General features: G+C 46.2%; 1 protein-coding gene across 1 annotated transcript; it reads right to left on the bottom strand.

Moving 5' to 3' along the window:
- Positions 1 to 1,064: 1,064 nt before the first annotated feature.
- On the bottom strand, positions 1,065 to 15,447 carry LOC133146895 (macrophage mannose receptor 1-like). Its single transcript, XM_061270972.1, has 46 exons — positions 15,411 to 15,447; positions 15,031 to 15,230; positions 14,859 to 14,965; positions 14,540 to 14,556; positions 14,344 to 14,424; positions 13,380 to 13,427; positions 13,149 to 13,316; positions 11,483 to 11,599; positions 11,304 to 11,408; positions 11,192 to 11,218; positions 10,628 to 10,830; positions 10,451 to 10,557; positions 10,220 to 10,332; positions 10,101 to 10,145; positions 9,877 to 10,032; positions 9,708 to 9,790; positions 9,513 to 9,624; positions 9,382 to 9,429; positions 9,149 to 9,316; positions 8,682 to 8,792; positions 8,490 to 8,597; positions 8,335 to 8,364; positions 6,702 to 6,904; positions 6,484 to 6,590; positions 6,251 to 6,363; positions 6,128 to 6,181; positions 5,894 to 6,049; positions 5,705 to 5,787; positions 5,456 to 5,567; positions 5,347 to 5,394; positions 5,104 to 5,271; positions 4,583 to 4,708; positions 4,391 to 4,492; positions 4,288 to 4,317; positions 4,089 to 4,223; positions 3,614 to 3,757; positions 3,358 to 3,492; positions 3,117 to 3,265; positions 2,925 to 3,045; positions 2,801 to 2,852; positions 2,665 to 2,731; positions 2,462 to 2,595; positions 2,339 to 2,391; positions 2,107 to 2,280; positions 1,883 to 2,028; positions 1,065 to 1,808 (listed from the first exon to the last, which is right to left on the bottom strand). Exons 1-46 carry the CDS (start codon positions 15,445 to 15,447, stop codon positions 1,698 to 1,700), a joined length of 4,914 nt encoding a protein of 1,637 aa, XP_061126956.1. The 3' UTR covers positions 1,065 to 1,697.
- Positions 15,448 to 21,766: the final 6,319 nt, after the last annotated feature.

Raw genomic sequence — 21,766 nt, forward strand, 5'->3', positions numbered from 1 at the left:
TTATGTTTTATTATATTATTCCTTTTTTAACAACTTATGGTGACAGCTGAGGAAACCATGTTGAGCCCTTTACTGCCCCTGGTGGCAAGGTGAGGCACTGCCTCACCTGCCTCCGATGAGTGCGCGTGCCTGGTTCTTTTATACTATATTGTGTGCTTATGATATTTGTAGTATTGTTTGCCTCCAATTAAATCTCTATGATGTGACCATTTGTTATTTCTGCTTGCGTATGCTAAATGTATGTTTTGAGTTAGTTTGCTTCCGTTGTATTATGATGTGTGAAGGGTTGTCCAATCCTAGCATTACCACTAGTGGTCTGTACAATCAAAAGCTTTCAAAAGCAAAAATAAAAAAAAATAAAAAGAGGTACCACAGTGAGCATGAAAAAAAAAACAGATGTATTTTATGTAGCCTATTTGCAATTTGGGTCAGTTCGGTTCAGTGCTTCAAAAGTGCAGTGCACATCTTCGCATGAAACAGTCAGGGGTCATGATGCCATCAATTTGTTTGCATGGTTGTCATCTTGTGACTTTTTTTTTTTTTACATGACACTAGTGTGGTGGAATTTTGATATCTAATGCTCGATTTGTGCAGTACGTTAGGCGCAGGCTTTAGTGCCATCTCGTGTGGGGTTTGCATGTCTGCATGCGTAGGTTTCCTCCCACGTTTCAAAAACATTCATGATTGACCGCTCCTACTAGTTTTTCTTATTTTTTGGAAGGGGGGTGATGGGAATGATGTGTGTCCTGCCACTGCCTGGCACCCAGTTCAGGATGTGCCCCCAGCTGGAATAGGCTAGCCGCGACCCTCGTGAGGATAAGCACTTCAGGACAATGGATGGATTTCATGACGTGGAAAGCAATAGAGTACATCTCTTTTTCCAGATTGTTACAAAGAGCCATGCAAAAATGCACCCAAATGGCGTCATGAGGTCTGACTAATACTCGTACATCAGGAATAATAAAGTATGATCTAATTGACCAGATTATAAAGTTGCCCTGTCCAAATCAGTAAACTATTCAAGAGGTGACACCAATTGTCTTTATTTTATTGTTTTTTTGGGGTCAATTAAACATGGTCAAACAACAGATGGAATAATAATGCATGGTAAATTTAACAATAAGTAAATGAAATATCAATTATGAAAATGCATGGTAAATCTAAGCGAATAACAACATGGTAAATTGAACAAAATAATAATATTGCATGGTAAATCATAATATCACATGTTAAGTCAAGAAAAAGAGGAATGCATGGTAACTTAAACAGAACATGGTAAATCTAACAAGTCGTCTAATGCATGGTTAATCATAATAATGCATGGTAAATTGAACAAAATAATAATAATGCATGGTAAATCATAATATCACGTTAAGTCAAAAAGAAGAATGCATGGTAACTTAAACAGAATAATAACACATGGTAAATCTAACAAGATGACTAATGCATGGTTCAATCATAATAATGCATGGTAAATTGAACAAAATAATAATAATGCATGGTAAATCACAATATCACATGTTAAGTCAAGAAGAAGAATGCATGGTAACTTAAACAGAATAATAACACATGGTAACTAACAAGACGACTAATGCATGGTTAATCAATCATAATAATGCATGGTAAATCAATCAGTCAATCAAAAGGCATGGTAAACCAAGCAGAATGATCATGCAAGGTAAATTGCATTCATAGGATTACTCGCAACTTCCATTGGCACTTCCCAAATCCAGCGGATAACGCGCTGTGGGCATCTTGCACACGTAGCCGTTTAATTCCATGCAGGACATCTTCTTCCATTTGCCAGACTGAAAGTCAAAATGAGATTGATTTTAAATCTAAACTTGACTTCGGCGAGCGGGTCAATCTTTTCTGCACCTACCTGGCTCAAGGTGGCCACGCAATTCTCCATCAGGCCGGGAGGTTTTCCCGGAGACCAGTTGGCGAAGATCACCTTCTGGCGGTCCGACCACACGAATCTGCCGCGATTGACCAGGTCGTTGAGTCCGGTCCACGCGTCTCCGGGGGCTGCAGAGGACAAACAGCAACAGAGTTCTCAATGGCTTTCCAGATATGGCAGATATCGAGCCAATGTGAGCGACGCACCAGACTTCAAGAGGTCCTGCAGCCAATCCCGCTCAGCCTCGGAGCGAATGGACACCAGATTGGCATCGAGACCCCAGCAGAAGTGTCGAGCGCCGTACCACGTCTTTGTATCATCAAAACGTTTGTAGCAGAAGTCCGCAAACTCCTCCCAGTCAGGTCCCAAGCATCTCGGCTCTGCGCGCAAGATGGCGTCACGTGAAGAAATGCTTTCTATTCTGGACGGTCTACTCACCCGTGTACACCTCAAAAGTGTAAGACGGAGACGGAGCCAATTCGTCAACATATCTGCAGACAGTAAAGTGAGAATGAGCCGGGCATCTTTAAGTGGACTCGCCAGTGAAAGCGGAGCACGCACACTTTCGAGTTGATTCCGTTACAGGTGGAGCTGTTGTAGGCTTTCTGTGGCACTTCCTTCAGCAAAGTCACATCTCCTCCGATGTGGTTCTCAATGACGCCCGAGTGAATAGCGGCCGCACAGATGTTCGAGTCCTGCACTCAGAGAATGTCTCAGACATAGAACAAAAACTCCGCTTGCAGGTCGTGCGGTAATTAACATACCTGTTTGTAGAGCCGTGTTCCGTAGACCTTGTAGCCGGCTTCGGCGCAGCCCGGTGGGCATCGGACCCTGCGGAAGTAGTTCGTTTAGTAGGGAGGAGGCTTTTTGGCAAGAAACGTCATACAATGTCTGACTCACGTCATTGAACCGTCGAGGCTGAGGTCGGTGGCTGTGCTGCTGCATAAGATCTCTGTGGGTCAGAAGGGAAAATCAAAGCCCGTTTCTTGCTAGTTTCTCACTGCACTCCAAACGTCGTACTCACTGAGAGCGGTGTCGTCAGACATGCACCCCAAGACGTCAAAGCGTAGGCCCAAAAACATTGGCAGGAGGCGGAAGTACTGGGCGAACACGGGCCTGTTTAGAATATACGTCCCCACAGAAGGCTGGAAACAAAACGCGCGTTTGCAATGAACAACAACAGCCTGGATGACCAAACGAGTCGACAACCGCTCACCTGTATTGAGTGGCGATACCAAGTCACTCCGTCAATACTGAACTGCATCACAAATACGCTGGAACTTTGCCCTTGGTATGTACACTTCTGGGTCTCAATGCCTGTCACCTTGAAGTTCTGACCGAGGTTCACCTGGATCCAGCTGCCGACTAACGGCGGAAGGCATTCCATTGCACAGGATACCAAACTACCAGCAACTACGACGGAGAGCTGTGTTTTTTTTTTTTTTTTTTTTACATACGGATTTTGGACGGCTTCCAGCAACCGCTGCCCCCCAGACGCGCTTTGTAAGGTTCGGCATTGATCGCAGAGGAAGAGGCTGTAAAGGAAGAGTCTGGGATTCTCCCGTGAGCGATGCCCAGACGATCAAGACACACTGAAGAAAGACAAAAAAAAGACAATGTGGAAGGCACGCTCGCTCATTCATTCTCACGTCTGGTCACCGTTTCCGAGCCGACGCTCTATCTGGGGATCCGTTGGATTCTTTCCTTGCCCACCTTTCTTCTCACAGCTGTAGACGACGCGGAGGTATTTGGAGACACCAGGGCAGGAGTCCGTATCCCAAGGGTAAATGGGGCAAATCTGATAGTTGTCACACAATCCTCTGAAGTGACGGAGAGCCCCTTCCACCCTGCAGCCACCTGTAAGACACAACACACCACCATTTCACGCGCACACTTACATACTGACTTCAACTTGTCACAGGACATAGGGGATTTTAATTGTTAATGACTATTAGAAAAAGAGGAATCCAAAAAGCGCCCGGCTTAGCTCTTTTTTATCGTTTTCTATTTTTATTCCAAGTCAAATAAACATTTTCTATTGCCATCGCTCACACGTCGATGCATTTTGATATTGAGTTACATGTTACAAACGAGTTACCGCCAACGCTGACGGCGTGTGAAAACCTCCTGACAGAAACGGCTCCAGGACAGCGAGCCAAAAACAACGATGCCACTGGAGGATTCTTACCGCGTGATCCGCCACCACTCGGACAGACGTCGCTATCCTTCCGTCCATAGAAAGCCGACCGTATGCGGATGACTCTTTCATCGGGACATTCGAGGGATGTCAAATCGTCTTGGCAGAGAAGCTCCTCCTTGTAGCCTGTGAGAGCACAACCGTTGACTTCTCTCCGTCTTTTTTTACACAGACGTTGAAGGCGACTTACCGTCATGTGGCGGCAGCTGATGTGTCTTTCCTAGAAGCGGGAACCAGAACGTGGATGTCGACACGTGATGACGGTCCACCGCGGGGCGTCACATCTCACTTACCTCTTTTCTTGCAGACGTAGCCTCTCTTCTTGTCGCACTTGTCGCGCTTCCAGTCGCCGCTCCCAGTGAGCAAGAAAAGACATTCCCCCCCTTCAGCGACACCTGGAGGGAGGGAGGGAGGGAGGGAGGGGAACAAGATCTGAGCGCTCATCCGTTCCTCCAAAGTGCAGCTGACAACCGCCTCAGCCCCACCTGCACTCGGGTGGAGGTAAGAGAAGGAGGATCCGTCAGTCCACTTGTCGCCGTCACGCTTGATGGAGGCGTCGGCGCCCAACCACAGGGAGGCTTTATCTTTCATCGCCAGAAGCTTGGCGATACCTTTGGATCCCAAGGAGAACATGCAAGATTCCAAAACGACTCACACTTGACTCTGCACTACAACTTGATGGGTGCGGCACAGCCATGACAAAGCGCTAACAATACTGCAACAGAGAGTGAAACAACAACAAGAAAAAACAACAACAACCGAGCAACGCTGGCCATATCTCGCTCGGGTTTATCAGGTTTTGAGTTGGAAAGGAAGGCGTAGCAGGAAAAAAAGTTTTTTCTCGAAGACTTAGCAAATTCAGCCTACCGATTATGAAGACCGCGTACGAAGACATGACGCCCTTTTTCGATTTACTTTAGCTTCTATTTCTCGTTTGCTTCATGTTGGCGAATAAGAATTGATCCACTTGTTTATGGCCAATATATTTTAATCCATGGCGCCCTACCGTGTACGAAGCCCTGCTCGCGCGAGTCGGCGATGCTGAGCAGGTTCCCTTGGCGGCCTTTGCAGTCGGCTTGCGCCTCCTGCCAGGTCTTGGCGGGCTGAAAGTTGAACAGGTAGCAGAAGTCGTCCGAGGGGTCGTCCAGCCACCAGCCGCATTTGTCAGTCCAGCCTGCGAGACAGACGGCGCAGGAGGGCAAAACAGCATAAGACAGCGGAGAAGACGGCGGCGGTGCGAGACACCTACCATGTTGGCTGGCTAATGGTGGCAGCTGTCGAGGCCGTCCACGCTTGGCTGCAGGGGAGCGCGAATGAGTAAATGCATGAAGGAGTGCTCAGAAGGGACATTTTTGCACCTGTTTTGCAGACAAATGGCCGCTTCGTTGTGCAGGGGCTGCCGCCGATCTCCCCAACAGAATTTGGGAACGCGCAGTCCCCCGTGGCGCCATTTTGCCACGTGTCGTAGTCCTGCGGACGACATGAGGGTGTTGGACTCTCGGCTTCCCAACGCCCTTCCTCCGCGCAATTGTTGTGCTCCAATTTCAACTTTCCCAACCTAGCTCGTGCAGAATGACTTTTCCAAAGTCCGTCAGCAATTTACTTACAAAAGCTGTTCCGTCACTATACTCGTAGTTGTTGCTTTTCTTCTTCAGTCCCAGCCAAGAAAACCAAACGCTTTGCGAGTGATCTTGAGGAAAGGAAGGACAGCAAGAGCTTCAGGGCAAGAAGAGCTTCGGCCAAATGACGGCAGCTTTGTGGGACCGACGACTGCGGCGGTTCGTCTTAGCGCTCACCAAACACGAATTGAGCCTCTTGCTGTGAGTGGACGCTAGCCAGGTGGCTGCTCTGGGCAACACAGAACTTCTCGGCATCCTCCCAATCTTTGTACAGCTTGGAGTAAAAGTAGCAATGATCGCCATACAGTAGGTTGCCCGTGTCGCAGGTGGAAGCTGAGGCCGCAATGGAGAACATTGAGGAGGAAACCACGACCACATGGTTAAAGGGCAAATAAGCGTGCTGCAACTCACTCTCCACTACAGCAAGACCACTTTTGGGGGAATACGTCTGGCCCTCCAAGGAGCCTGCAAAAAAAAAAAAAAAGACCGTTTGCGCCTTTCAACGGCAACGTGACCGCAGACGTGGAGGCTTACTCAGCGGTCGTTTGCACATGTAGGCCAACGAGGAATCACAGGAGCCAGACCTCCACCTGCCGGGCTGACCCCTTCCCCCTTGGTTGACGTAGGCGCAGGACGCGACGTCGGCGCTGTCGGTCGATTATTAAAAAAAAAGAAGGAATTTTCCTTCAGTGGTCCTTCTCAAAATTGGTTCCAGAACCTTTAGGCGTCTCCGCCTGACAACAGCATGCAAAGTTGTTACGGCTTACCTTTCGAGTTGATTTGAGGCCCAGTTGGTGCGTGTCGTCTTCTCGCCATCGGACCAGGTCAGCTTCTGGCTCCCGCCTTCAAAGCGACACCAGACGTCGTCGCATTTCTGGGGCGGGGGGGGGGTTGGGGGTGGGGCCGGGGTGGGGGGGGTGGGGGGGTGAGAAAAGGGCTCCAGTTGTTGCTGCAGAGTCCACGACCGCTTGCGCTTCCGTCTCACCAGGTTGGAGAGTCCCAGCCAGAAGCGGGTGTCCTTGCCCATGGTGTCCTTCACAAAGCCCTCCTCGGCCGAGGAGGTGATGGAGAGCAGGTCGCCGCCCTCCCAGACGCAGTGGTGCCAGGCCCCCAGCCAACCGTTGGGCTCCTCCACCTTCTTGTAGCAGTTGGCGGCGTGCTCGAGCCACCCGGGAGCACACTTGCTGGCTGAGGGCACAATTTGGGGAAGAGATCAGAGCACACTCCTTGTTTTGGCTCTTCAGTCCAGCATTTTGAGCAATTTGCCGGTCACGGGTGGCCAAAACTTGTCTCGCACATGTTCTCAGGCAAATTGGAAGATCCGGGACTCGACTTGTTAGGTTAGCCCAGTGCGGCGCGATACCAAGGGGGGCGGCGCGTGTGACACCAGGGAACATGCTTTTCTTTTGGCTGTACTAGATGAAAGGGTAATTAGACATCCACTGCAGTAGGTGGCGGTATCACTGGTAGAGTGTGCGCAAGGAGTCTCCGCTCTACAGTGGAGAGCGCACGGAACGTTCGCACACACAGCACAGAGCAGGGGGGGGGAAAAGTGCAGTGGGACACCATGGAAAAATATTGAGCAGGGTTGCCAACAATCATCCCACTTTGTGAATGCTACTTTAGTCAATCAGCAAGCACTGTAGGCATCGTATAAACCAGCGTACCATATTGCTCAGTGCAAAACAAAAACACCATTGCAGAAGAGCTGATACTACCTGCAGCCGTGGGCTGCAGCCTGCCTCATTTTGATTAAAGAACAGCACAAATTGTTTTATTATTTTTTTTGTTTTGTAGGTTACACTTTTTTATATATTGTGCTCCTGAGTTAATGTTGCTGATTACTTTGAATTGAATCTTATTGCTCTTAATATTATGTACGTTTATTATTATTTTATTGTATTTATTTGTATTGCGGCTCGGTGGCGCACTGGGTAGCGCGTCCGCCTCACAGCTAGGAGGGTGCGGGTGCGATTCCACCTCCGGCCCTCCCTGTGTGGAGTTTGCATGTTCTCCCCGGGCCCGCGTGGGTTTTCTCCTGGCACTCCGGTTTCCTCCCACATCCCAAAAACATGCTTGGTAGGCCGATTGAGCGCTCCAAATCGTCCCTAGGTGTGAGTGCGAGTGCGTATGGTTGTTTGTGGCGGTAAAGAAAATGGACGGATGGATGTATTTTTTTCCATCATAAAATGGCAGTTGGTCAAGAATGTTTATAGTTTGAATACTTTTAATTTATTTTTTAATTGCAGGCAGTGATGCACTTTGATCTGTTACAGACTAAAAACAATGTTAATAATAAAGTTATTCTTTATTGTAAGTTGATCTATTTTTTACTTATTTTTTGTTTTTTTTAATGTTAACATGGATTGCGAGAAATATTTTCTTCATCATCATCACAGAAAATAATTGAGAAGCACTGGGTTAGCCCAATGGCATCAGAGACATTTACAATTTGAAATGATCCCAAAAAAAAAGAAAATCACCTTTATAAAGCACGGTTGTGAAACAAACATTGCCACATGCGAGTCAACGTGAAAAACATTCAAGTACATTTGCGCACTTAATGAATTAAGAAAAATTGCACAGAATCTACTGACTAATTTTGTCAGGCTACTTACCGTCAGAAGACAGCGAAGGTTCTGCCACTCCTGCAAGAAGAAAGGCAAAGACAGACGTCAGGGTACAGACGGACGTCGGGGCAAAGACGGACGTCAGGGCAAAGACAAACGTCAGAGCACAGATGACGGCCAGTGGAGCATCACAGCTTACTCACCTTTTTTCATCTTCTTGCAGACGTAGCTTCTCTTCTCTTCGCACGTGTCGTGCTTCCAGACGCTGCTTTTAGTGATTAAGGAAAGACACTTGCCCTCTCCGGGGTCACCTGGAGGGAGGGAGACAAGATCTCAGCGCTCCGCCGTTCCTCCAAAGTGCAGCCGACAAGCATCAGACATGCTTTCAGACCGACCTGCACTCGAGTGGATGTAAGTGAACGGGGATCTGTCAGTCCATTGGGCGTCATCTTCCGTGGTGGAGACATCGGCGCCCAACCACAGAGAGGGCAGAGACCCGACGTAACCTGTGGACCCAAGGCAAAGGTGGAACAGGATCTAATAATAACAATACATTATATTTATAACGCACTTTACAGTCGGAAGAATCTCAAAGTGCAAGGACAAGTATAAAACAACTGGACGACAACCAGGATATGGGAACAGGAATTACGGAAATGCTCAAGAGGTGAGTTTTAAGTCCGGTTTTGAAAGAGTCAGTAGATTGGGGTGCTCTTCGGTGGATCTTCCAGAGATACGCTTTACTGACCCGCTCATTGAGCCCATGAGGCGCATTTTGGAACGACACCATTCATTCGATTCATCCATCCATCCATCCATCCGTTCAGCCATTCATTCGTGACACCAACAAATGGCCGCCTACCCTGCACAAAGACCTGCTCCTCGCGGTCGGTGATGCTGAGCAGGTTCCCTTGGAGGCGTTGGCAGTTGGCTTGCGCCTCCTTCCAAGTCTTGGTGGGCTGGCGGATCATCAGGTAGCAGAAGTCGTTGATTGGGTCGTCCAGCCACCAGCCGCATGTTTCAGTCCATTCTGCGAGCCAGACGGCGTAAGACAGCGCAAGACGGCGTAAGACGGCGGCAGTGCGGGACACCTACCCGGCTGGCCGACTAATGGTGGCAGCTGTGGAACCCCTCTGCGCTTGGCTGTAGGGGAAGGGGGGGGTGTTTACAAATATGAGCAAATGCTTGATGTGTGCAGAAGGAGCGCTCGGGAGGGGGCTTTGCACCTCTTTTGCAGACAAATGGCCGCTCCGTTGTGCAGGAGCTGGCACTCAACTCCCCAACAGAATTTGGGAACGCGCAGTCCCCCTTGGTGCCATCTTTCCAAATGTTGTTGTCCTGCGGACGACATGAGCATGTTGGACTCTGTCTGCTCGGCTTCCCAACGCCCTTCCTCGGCATTTCAAAAGGCATTCACTTACGTAAGTTGTTCCGTCACTCCACTCGTAGTTGTCTTCCTCCTTCTTGAGTCCCACAAAAGCAGATTGTGAGTTTTGCGAGTGATCTTGAGGAAAGGAAGGAGAACACGAGCTTCAGGGCAAGAAGAGCTTCAATCAAATGACGACTGCGGCGGTTCCTCTTGGTGCTCACCATACACAAATTGGGCCTCTTCCTTGGAGTGGACGCTAGCCAGGTGGCCTCCCCAGCCAAGACAGAATTTCTCGGCACCTTCAAAGGTTTTAACCGTCTTCTCGTAATGATAACAATAATCGCCATAGCGGAAGGTGTTTTTGTGGCAGTCGGAGGCTGGGGCCGCAAAGAAAAACATGACCATGACAAGATGTTCAAGTGCAAATAAGTGTGCTGCGACTCACTCTTCATTACAGCAGGACCACTTTTGGGCGAACACTTCGGGCATTCTGCATAAAAAAAAAAGACCTGTTTGAGCTTTTCTCTTTTCAAAGTCAACCTGATTACAAACGTGCAGGCTTACTCAGCGGCCGTTTGCACATGTAGGCCAACGAGGAAAGACAGGAGCCAGACCGCCACTTGCCGGGCTCACCCATTCCCCCTTGGTTGACGTAGGCGCAGGACGCAACGTCGGCGCTGTCGGGAGAAAAGAAACAAGCAATTACCGTTTTTTTTTTTTTCCCTTTCCCCAAGTGGCCCTTTTCAAAATTGGCTCCTCCGCCTGACAACAGCATGAAAAGTTGTTATGTCTTACCTTTCGAGTTGATTTGAGGCCCAGTTGGTGTGATTCATTGTCTCGCCATCGGACCAGGTCAGGTTCTGGCTCCCGCCTTCAAAGCGACACCAGACGTCGTCGCATTTCTGGGGGGGGGGAAGAAAACGGCTCCAGTTGTTGCTGCAGAGTCCACGACCGCTTGCGCTTCCGTCTCACCAGGTTGGAGAGTCCAAGCCAGAAGCGGGTGTCCTTGCCCATGGTGTCCTTCACAAAGCCCTCCTCGGCCGAGGAGGTGATGGAGAGCAGGTCGCCGCCCTCCCAGACGCAGTGGTGCCAGGCCCCCAGCCAACCGTTGGGCTCCTCCACCTTCTTGTAGCAGTTGGTGCCGTGCTCGACCCACCCGGGAGCACACTTGTTGGCTGAGGGCACAATTTGGGGAACAGATCAGAGCACACTCCTGTTTTTGCCCTCCAGTCCACCATTTTGAGCAAAGGGCAATTTGCGGGTCAGGGTTGGCCAAATCTACATTTTCTCGGGCAAATTGAAAGGATCCGGTACTCGACTTGGTTAGCTTAGCCGAATGGCATCAGAGACGTTTACATTTTGAAAGGATTCCCGAACATTCACCTTGGCGCTTGAGAAACAACCAAAGTGCCGCTGTACAAGGTAAAATGATGCAAAAAACATTTGTGGTGGAGTACTTCATAAAAACAAAAAAGCACAGAATTTGTCGGTTGGCATCCAGGGTCATTGTTTTCGACGCAGTCGAAGGCGACTTACAGTCAGGAGGCGGCGTAGCGTCTTTTACTGCGAAAGGAAAAGACAGACGTCAAGGCACAGACAGACGTCAAGGGGCGATGACAGTCAGTCGGTGGGGCGTTGCCTCTCTTACCATTTCCTTTCTTCTTGCAGACGTAACCTCTCTCCTCGTTGCACGAGTCGTAGCGCCAGTTGCCGTTGCCAGTGAGGAAGAAGAGACAATTATCCTCGGGGGTACCTGGGGGGCGGGAGAGAAGATCTCAGTGCTCCTCCGTTCCTCCAAATGGCAGCAGACAACCGTCTCCGGCAGACCTGAAGTCGAGTGCACGTAAGTGAACGAGGCTCCGTCAGCCCACGCGCCTTCCTCACTGATGGGCTCATTGGCGCCCAACCACACAGAGGATGCGTTCGTCATAGCCCTGATGTAACCTGTAACAGAATGAACGACATCATCAAGAGGAGCCGAGCGAGGAGGACGCGTCATCCGTTGAGCTGCGGGTGATTGACTTTCTCAGCTCAAAAGGAATTGAGGTAAACAGGGGGACCATCGAGAAATATTAAAACCAAAGCAGCAATAACTAAGTGCGGTTTGCAAACACAAATTGGAGCTACTGAAACAGGGTAGACGGCTGAGGGGATCAGACCTCAACCAGCATCTGACAAAAAAAAAAAAAATTCAGATATTGCATATGTGTGTGTATATATAGCGAAAGGCTTAAATATTTCTTGGTGCGGTTGGCACAAAAGAAGTAGTAGAGATTGTAAAGAGAAGTGAAAACAAAACCTCAACTGATTACAATGAATAAGAAAAGTGAGCGGTGAAATTGTAGAAGCGTTTCATCTGGTCAATGACATGAAAATAGCTCAAGTAAATGTGGGGATAGACTGGTACCATTACATGAATTACAGGCCTGCCGTATCTCTACTCGCTCTGTTCTCCAAGATCTTTGACTGTTCACAGAAAAACAAGATTGAAGAAAAAAAAAAAAAAGCTTTTAGCTGACAGTCAATATGGATTCTGGAAGGACACGAATGGATCTTATAGACAACTTCAGATGATCAAAAAACAAGTTATTGGGATTTTCATCAACCAAAAGCATTTGACCCAGTAAATCACGGCATCATGGACTGGCTGAGTAGCTACTTAAGCAACAGGCAGCAATTTGTAAAAAGTCTGGAGATCATGTATCCCATAACAGGTGAACAACCTCTGCCCTTGGTCCTCTTCAACGACTTGTGTATCCAACATCATGAAATGATGATGATGATACAAACATCTATTGCGCTGGGGACAATTTACAGCAGCTTATGGAAACCAACAATCGCCACAGAAATGAATACGTGGTTTAATGTAAAACCAAACTGCCAACAACAAAATCATTTTTCAGGTATAAATCAAAGTGAAAATTGACAATGGTATGAAAGAGTTTCTGAAGGAAAATTCCTGGGCGTGACTGTTGACAATAAAAAGCTGCTGGAAATCGCACATGAATTAATCATGTAAAAACATAAATGTCAAAGGTTATTGCAATTCTGAGGAAAGCAAGAAGCATTCCCAACTCCAAATACCTACATATTGCCATATCTGAACGACTGTGTGGAAATACGGGGTAACGCCGAATAAGTCAAGCAATAGGAAAAATAACAAGGAGCATACAAACGCACTTTTTATGGTATGAGGAAAAACAAGACAAAACTGACTACACACAGGCAAAAAGGAATCTGAAAGTGTATCTACTTTTGTTTTATTGATTTATGTGTTGAACGGATTAGGGTGGGAATCTAAACAGCTCTGCTTCCTCCTACTCGAGCATTCTTTGTCGTTGGGGTTTGTGGGTTGTTTGTTTCAGTGACTTAGATATGGCACTTTATAAAGTGGTGTTTTATTTTCCTATTTTCATGTTTTAAAGAGGTTCAAAATAAACATATAACAACAACAACTTGTTCATGGCCAATATTTCAATTCATGGCCGCCTACCGTGTACGAAGCTCTGCTCATGGTCGTTGGTGATGCTGAGCAGGTTCCCGTGGAGGTGTTGGCAGTTGGCTTGCGCCTCCTGCCAGGTCTCGGTGGGCTGGCGGATCATCAGGTAGCAGAAGTCGTTGGTTGGGTTGTTCAGCCACCAGCCGCATTTCTGAGTCCAGTCTGCGAACCAGACGGCGTAAGAGCGCAAGACAACGTAAGACGGTGGCAGTGCGGGACACCTACCCGGCTGGCCGACTAATGGTGGCAGCTGTGGAGGCCCTCCACGCTTGGCTGCAGAAAAAGGGGAGCGAATATGAGCAAATGCTTCACGCATCCAAAAGGGGCGCTCGGGAGGGACGTTTGCACCTGTTTTGCAGACCACTGGGCGTGTATTCCGGCAAGGAACGTTTCTGTACAGGTATTTGCTGGTACTCAACCATGAACAGTCACCACTGTAGTAAAGGTTGCTAATTTTTCCGTAGTTCTGCGGATGAGATTTTGGACAGAACTTTAGCGTGTTGCATTCAATGTGGTCATCTTCCCGCCGCATTTCCTCACTTGCAGCGGTTTTGTACCTTCTCTCATTAAAGTTTCACTTTGGTTGTTGGTTTCACTTTGTCAGTCATAGTAATATGAACATTGCAATAAAACATTGTGCCCGCCCTGGCAACCCAAATAAATGTCTGGGAAAGACATGCACAAAGCAACTAACCCTGTCAGTCAAAGTAGTATGAACATTGCAATAAAACATTGTGCCCGCCCTGGCAACCCAAAAGGTGCACAAAGCAACTAACCCTGAAGACCTAAAGAAACCTGAGCCACCGTCCAGGATATATCCTCTTAACCGCGTCCTCTCTAAAATCAGAGCGCCAATACTTTGTAAGCAACGGCCCGATGCCTCTAGACAAGACGGATGGATGCCTGCAACATGACTTTTCCAAAGGCCTTCAGCAATCCACTTACAAAGAAAGCTGTTCCGTCAGTCCTCTCGTAGTTGTTGCACTTCTTCTTTTCTCCCACCCATGTGCCCCAGGAATATGTGTGATCTTGATGAAAGGAAGGAGAACAAGAGCTTCAGGGCAAGAAGAGCTTCAGCCAAATGACGACTGTGGCGGTTCTTCTTGGTGCTCACCAAAAATGAATCGGGCATCTTGCTCAGAGTGTATGCTAGCCAGGTGGCCTTGCCGGGCGAGACAAAACTCCTCACCATCCTCCCAACCTCTATGCACCGGGTCAAAAAGATAGCAATCATTGCCGTAAAGGAAGTTGCCATCGTCGCAGTCGGAAGCTGAGGCCACAAGGAAAAACATTGAGGAGGAAACCACGACGAGATGGTTAAAGCGCAAATAAGCGTGCTGCAACTCACTCTTCATTACAGCAGTAACACTATTGGCGGTACACGCCTGTCCCTCCGGGCAGCCTGCAAAAAAAGACCCGTTTGCGCATCTCACCTTTCATCAGCAACGTGACCACGGACGTGCAGACTTACTCGACCGTTTGCACATGTAGGCGAACGAGGAAGCGCAGGAGCCAGACCTCCACTTCCCAGGCGAACGATCAGCTCCTTGGTTGACGTAGGCGCAGGACGCGACGTCGGCGCTGTCGGTAGATTATAAAAAGGAACATTTTCCTATTTTTCCTTGAGTGCTCGTTCTCAAAATTGGTTCCAGAACCTTTACGCGTGTCCGCCTGAAAATAGCATGCGGAGATGTGACTTCTTACCTTTTAAATAGGTCTGAGGCCCAGTTGGTGTATGTCGTTGTCTGGCCATCGGACCAGGTCAGCTTCTGGCTCCCGCCTTCGAAGTCACACAAGATGTTGTCGCATTTCTGGGGGGCAAAAAAGAAAACAGTTCCAGTTGTCGCTGCCGAGTCCACGACTGCTTCCGTCTCACCTGGTTGGAGAGTCCCAGCCAGAAGCGGGTGTTGCCCATGGTGCCCTTGACAAAGTCCTCCTCGGCCGAGGAGGTGATGGAGAGCAGGTCGCCGCCCTGCCAGACGCAGTGGTGCCGGGCCCCCAGCCAACCGTTGTGCGTCCCCCCCTTCTTGTAGCAGCTGGAGCCGTGCTCGAGCCACCCGGGAGCACACTTGTTGGCTGAAGGCACAATTTGGGGATCAGGCGAACAGAGCAGAACACATTGATGGAACACTTGCATGTTTTTATTCTGTGCTCTTCATTGGGGGCATCTGAACCAAATGCACGAGGATTCTGTCAGGGGTGGGTTGGGAGATGGGGGGGCCAACGCCCATTGTCGCTTTGGCCCCTTCCAAAAACTTGCCTGTCCTTCATTTTTGGGTCCAGCCAGCGCCATGCAGCAAAGTGGAGCTGCTGATTGTTTGCATAAAAGCATCACTTACGCCTGCCAAGGATTGCACACAATGGCCCCAAAGTGATGATACTAAGCTTCAGATGTACAGTGGGGCAAAAAGTATGTCGTCAGCCACCAATGGTGCAAGTTGTTCCACTTAAAAGATCCCATCATCATCACCCTCAGCAAATACCCCACCCACCAGTTACGCACGTGTGGCAGGCATATCGATGACCAATGAGCTAAGCTCAAATCAGGTCATCGCACATTTCACCACTGGAGGGTGCTAAAGCACAACGCAACTCAATCGAATGGAACACGTTGCAACAGTTGGACCGCTCCCCCCTTCTTAGCTCAAGAAGCCCGCCCGCCCTTCTTTATATCAAAGTACAAAGCCAAGCAAGCAAGCCAGGCCTGACTGAATGTTTCATGGAGAAGGGCTTTTAAACTGCGGGCTCAATCAATCAATCAATCAATCAAGCAATCCTTATAAGCATGGACTCTGAGGGGCAAATGCAATTCTTCAGATGCGCCCTGCGATTCACTAGGAGAAATGAACACGCATTGAAATCAGAGTCTCCTAAAAGTCCTACTCAATTTTGCAATCTTTGAAAACATTATGCCGACACATTTTGATGATGCACAGCGATATTATGAACTGCACAACTGTGTTGCAACTTTTTGGTGTGTGATGATAACAGACCAGACACGAAGGTGTATTATTAATAATATAATTACAATTAATATAAGATAATGATTATAATCTATATTTAGATCATAATAACCATGATTTTTTTGTACAACAGAGGTGCTAAGAAATATCTATTGTATAAAGGGGCTGTAAGAAATGATTGCTAATACTCTGTCAAGGACTGTCAGAAACTATTAATAATAATGACTAATAAAGATGAATTATTATTCATTATAATTAGCTCATATAAATCATGAAAATATTCGTATCATAGGGGCGCCAAGAAATATCTTGTCTATATACACATGTGCATAATATATTGTATAAAGGGCTGTAAGAAATGATTATTCTTATTTATTATTATCATCATTAATAATAATAATAATAATAATAATAAATGTATTACTTTTATGATTATTAAACTAGTATCACTATGATCACTATTATCATTATTATATATATCATTTATTCTTCTTCTTGTGTCTTATTGTCATTCTGTGTCTTAAACCCTAACGGTGCAACTCATCTAAGTGTCACAAAGTCCAATCAGCCGCTCCTGAATTCCAAGCGTGCCCATGTTTTAGGAATAAAAACATTTTTTTTAAAAACAGAGCGAAAGAAAAACAAAAGTAAACACGGAAAAAAGAGATGGAAGGAAAAGCCCAGTAAAAACACATTCGGCTTCCAAAATAAAAGGGCCAATTTTAGATTGGATATTTTGAAGTTATATGCTCAACTTCAATACGTCATCCTGACAGCCAGTGCGCACTTAAAATTCACAAGCGGGGCTCGTAAGAAAACGCAAAGACACTTGACGCAAAGACACTTGACTCAACGGTTTTAGCTCGTCATTTCAAAGTCAAGTTGCTCGTATGTTCGGACACAACGGCTTCCCACATAGTGATGAAAATGATGATAAAGGCAAGCCTCGATAACAAGAAAGGTCCGGTCCGGGAGAATTGACGTACACAGCAACTACATCAAAGTGTCTGAATAATGAAGATTCTTCAAAGTTCCTCAAAGTTTTTGTCGTCCAAATGTGTGACATTGCAATGATTTTTTTTTCTTATCTCAGGCACCGTAATGTTAGAATATAAGCAGATGCAGTCATGCTAACTCACAGTACAGTACATTCCAGCTCTTTATTGTTGTTTCAATGGACTAAAGATACAAATTGCTTACCTGAAGCACATGTCCAAAATATGGCCATCTGGAGAAGAACACGGTTTAGTTCTTTCCACATGTTGGCGGAAAATGCCCCTTCTCACTGAGGGTCGCAACGATTGCAGTCGGGAGAAAATCAATGATAAGTCTCTCTCAGTAGCCAGTGGATTCTATAGCCAAGAAAAGAATGAACGTTTCGTGCACTCTGCTCTGATCCAGAGGCTGGCCACGCCCACACGCCGCCGTACGTCAAACACGTCACCTTTGATGCTAGTCATCTCAAAGCACTCTCAAGCGACGTGGGGAGTTGCGCGCGCGTGTGTGCATAACCAAAAGGATTAAAAACAAAAAACAAAAAAAAACCCTTTGATTCCTTTAGTTTTTGTGACTTTGTAAATGTTCTGGACGTGAACAACAGCGAAAAGCAGTCAACTCGTTTAACAGTAAATACAAATAATTAAATCCAAGTATATGAAAGCAAAACTGTTTGCCTGAAAATATTCAAAAGCATGTCGTACGTCTTCCCACTCCTCTTTTTCAGACAAGTAAACCCCACCCCTGCACCCCGCGCAAAATTCAAGGAAAACAGTTTGTTTCGTTTGTGCTTCATTTGTGCTGATTCATGCTGTAAAAAATGTTGTTTTTGCTGCAACGTTTGTTTTAGTTATGAGAAATCATCCAGATTTCAACCCCCATCTGCTCCAAATGAACCCAAAATGCCGACTGTTTGTTTGTGCTTTGTTTGTGCTTGCCGTACGGTTCGGTAGGTATCACACATTTAATTTTTAACATGACGTCACTCAGGCGGCGCACTGGGTAGCACGTCCGCCTCACAGTTAGGAGGGTGCGATTCCACCTCCGGCCCTCCCTGTGCGGAGTTTGCATGTTCTCCCCGGGCCCGCGTGGGTTTTCTCCGGGCACTCCGGTTTCCTCCCACATCGATTGAAGACTCCAAATTGTCCCTAGGTGTGAGTGCGAGTGCAAATGGTTGTTTGTCTCTGTGTGCCCTGCGATCGGCTGGCAACCGGTTCAGGGTGTCCCCCGCCTACTGCCCGATGCCGGCTGAGATAGGCTCCAGCACTCCCGCGACCCCCGTGGGGACTAAGCGGTTCAGAAAATGGATGGATGGGTCACGTCACTCAGAAACCCCCCCCCCCCCTCCCATCCGCTCCAAATGAACCCAAAACGGTACCGTTCGTTTGTGCTTTAATTGTGCTGCTACGGTGTGGAGTGTCTTCTTGAACTTAGGTTGTAAAATCCAGGACCTACTGTGACCGACGTTTCACTTTTTGGCAGGAAGGAGCACGCCCGTACATGTTTAAACCCTCACTACATTCAGTCTAAATACATGAATACACTTTATTTGAGAACTTAGAGTCTCGGAGTCATTGCTGTGCAACAACATCCTGCTCTCCACATCTTTTTTTTAATTGTCTACACTGTACTGTGTCCTCTCTGCATCCATTGTAGCCTGGCCATCCTGGAAGAGGGACCCTCCCTCCTGTGGCAGAGGCTGTGATGTACCGAAGTCAAATTCCTTGTTTGGCACGCCCAAACATGGCGAATAAAAATTCTTGAATTTTGAATCTTCTAAGCTACCCTCTCAACCTTATCAAGCGCTCTGGCCTAACCCCCTTTCCTAGGACACCAAGCCAAGCCATGCCATGTATCTAGTATTTCAAGGAAATGTAAATTGGGTTTCATGACCAATTCTACCATCTAGTGGTACAGTCAGAGGCAGACAATGTGAGTTTCTTATTAAACGAGGTCAATTTAGAGGGGGCAGCAGCTCGGCGCACTGGTTAGCATGCCCGCCTCACAGTTAGTAGGTTACGGGTTGGATTCCCCGTCCGGCCCTCCCCGTGTGGAGTTTGCATGTTCTCCCCGTGCCCGCATGGGTTTTCTCCGGGCACTCCGGTTTCCTCACACGTCGACCCCCCAAAAATATGCTTGCTAGGCCGATTGAGCGCTCCAAATTTTCTCTAGGCGCGAGCGCAAATGGTTGTTTGTCTTTGTGTGCCTTATGGAAGTTTATCTGTGCCATCGGATTTTGAATTCGAATTTGTAGCACTGAATTTTTTTACATCCAATTTTTAACACTGAAATTTTTTTTGCATCTAAATCAGACTTTGAATTTTAAAAGCCATCGAATTTCTAGCACTGAATTTTTTTTTCCTAAGACATTTTTTTCAATGTCTCAAAAAATTCAGTGTCAAAAAATTCAATGTCTTAAAAAATTCAGTGTAGAAAAATTCGACATCTCAAAAAATTCAATGTAAAAAAAATCCAATGTCTAAAAAAATTCAGTGTAAAAAAATTCGATGTCTCCAAAAATTCAGTGTAAAACTATTCAGCGCGGACATCCGGGGTAACCAAGGGAGAAGTAATCGATCCCTGTATCAAATCATCCAACGTTCAGCCAATCAAGTTACGCTCCATTGGTCATGTGACGTCGAAACAGGAACGTCGTGAAGTTCAAGTTCATTACAGTATTACAGTATTAACTGTTACTGTTACCTTTGAACTTCACGACGTTCCTGTTTCGACGTCACATGACCAATGGAGCGTAACTTGATTGGCTGAACGTTGGATGATTTGATACAGGGATCGATTACTTCTCCCTTGGTTACCCCGGATGTCCGCGCTGAATATTTTTACACTGAATTTTTGGAGACATCGAATTTTTTTACACTGAATTTTTTTAGACATTGAATTTTTTTACATAGAATTTTTTGAGATGTCGAATTTTTTTACACTGAATTTATTAAGACATTGAATTTTTTGACACTGAATTTTTTGAGACATTGAAAAAAATCTCTTAGGAAAAAAAAATTCAGTGCTAGAAATTCGATGGCTTTTAAAATTCAAAGTCTGATTTAGATGCAAAAAAAAATTCAGTGTTAAAAATTGGATGTAAAAAAATTCAGTGCTACAAATTCGAATTCAAAATCCGATGGCACAGATAAACTTCCATAGGGGGGGCAGATATTTGGGTACGTTTTGACCTACACTGCTTGTTTTTTTTGTAAGGTATTTTTAGTTCTACGCTTCATTTGAGTGCCAAGCGAGCTCTGTAATCACCAGCGCACCAGTCACATGACGCAACTGACACCCTGGAGATATTTGGAAAGCGGGGTTGCGGGAAAAAAGGTACAACGGGGACCGAATAGAATAACGAAAGTATTTAAATGCAGCCAAGTGTCTGTGAGAGTCCCCAGAAAAAGCTGGCGAGAAGTGATGGAGAAAGTCATTAAGAGAAGCCTGTTCAAGTAGATAGGCCCCGAAAGGAGATTTGAAGAGGGGGAACTGATTGCACATGTCTCATTGCGGCTCTTCACCAGTTCTCAGCACCCCGGGGCTTAGAGAGCGCTTTCAAAGGCGTGCTGCACAGTTTGAGCTCTATATGCGTCTTTTGGGTGTATTCAAGGAAATAATATATATACATCTTCTCTATCAGTGAACTTGAACAGTTAGCACCATATTTGAAAAGAAAAAAAATGTGCGTTCAATTATATATTCTACTGAATGATTTATCAATGCTCAATCAAGATAATAGGCCTTCATTCGTTCCACAATGGGGAAAAGATATATATAAAAAAAATTGTAGGCTGCATGTTATTTGCTATGCCATATTTATCATTAATCCAAATAAAGTATGATTAGTAATGAGGACCTTTAATGTGAATTTTATTTAAAATGCTGATCGTGATCCATCAAGATAAAAGCCAAATTTCCCCCTTTCATTTTTACATCATATTGCTATTTAGTCATATTGACATTATTATTATTATAGTTGTTATAGAATAAATGTTATTGTTGACTTTAAAATAACTCTTAAAAAGTTTTCGTTTGTAGCCAAGAAATAACCTAACTGCACATTTGGACACTCCTTGTGTCACTTATTTTACGTCATTGCTGGAAAAAAAAAACTTAAAAAATACAAAACGGCGACATCCTTTGGTGGAATTGTGCTATTGCTACAGGAGTGGGGCGATAACTCGTGATCTAGCGCTCTCTGCTGGACGTTAAGGAGGTCACAACGGTTGGATCTCATTGGCCTTCAACCACTCCAGGAAAGTGATTGATAAATATTTGAATCATATAACTTATTGGTGCGGTGTTGAATTTAGGATATGTGTGTGCTGGGATCGCTATGGCAAGTTTAGCTTTTAATAGTTCAATTACTTTTGAGTTCATACTGTAGACTTTTGACATTGATCACATTGAACTGCAGTTTTCACTAATGGTTTAATAAATTTCTATTGTACATTTTACACAATACACTTTATTGTATTGTATAATATTCCAAACACAAAGTAGAAGTCGAGTAGCTCCCGATTAGTTATTTAAAAATATTTAATAAAATAAAACACACGTCTTTACAATTTAACTCGCTTTATTCAGACAAGTGGGTGCTGTCAAAGGCATTTCACGGCACTGTCGTAAATCGTAACCGTGCGGCAGTGT

This window comes from Syngnathus typhle, linkage group LG22, assembly GCF_033458585.1.
Source record: "Syngnathus typhle isolate RoL2023-S1 ecotype Sweden linkage group LG22, RoL_Styp_1.0, whole genome shotgun sequence".
NCBI lineage: Eukaryota > Metazoa > Chordata > Actinopteri > Syngnathiformes > Syngnathidae > Syngnathus > Syngnathus typhle.

Excerpts from the sequence above, each read along its gene's own strand:
- LOC133146895 (XM_061270972.1), bottom strand. The coding sequence starts at position 15,447 with ATGGCGCTGGCTGGACCCAAAAATGAAGGACAGGCAA. Across the intron at positions 10,146-10,219 it reads CATGTGCAAACGGCCGCTGA|AATGCCCGAAGTGTTCGCCC; the intron begins GTAAGCCTGCAC and ends TTTTTTATGCAG. Across the intron at positions 2,392-2,461 it reads AACGGAATCAACTCGAAAGT|ATATGTTGACGAATTGGCTC; the intron begins GTGCGTGCTCCG and ends TACTGTCTGCAG.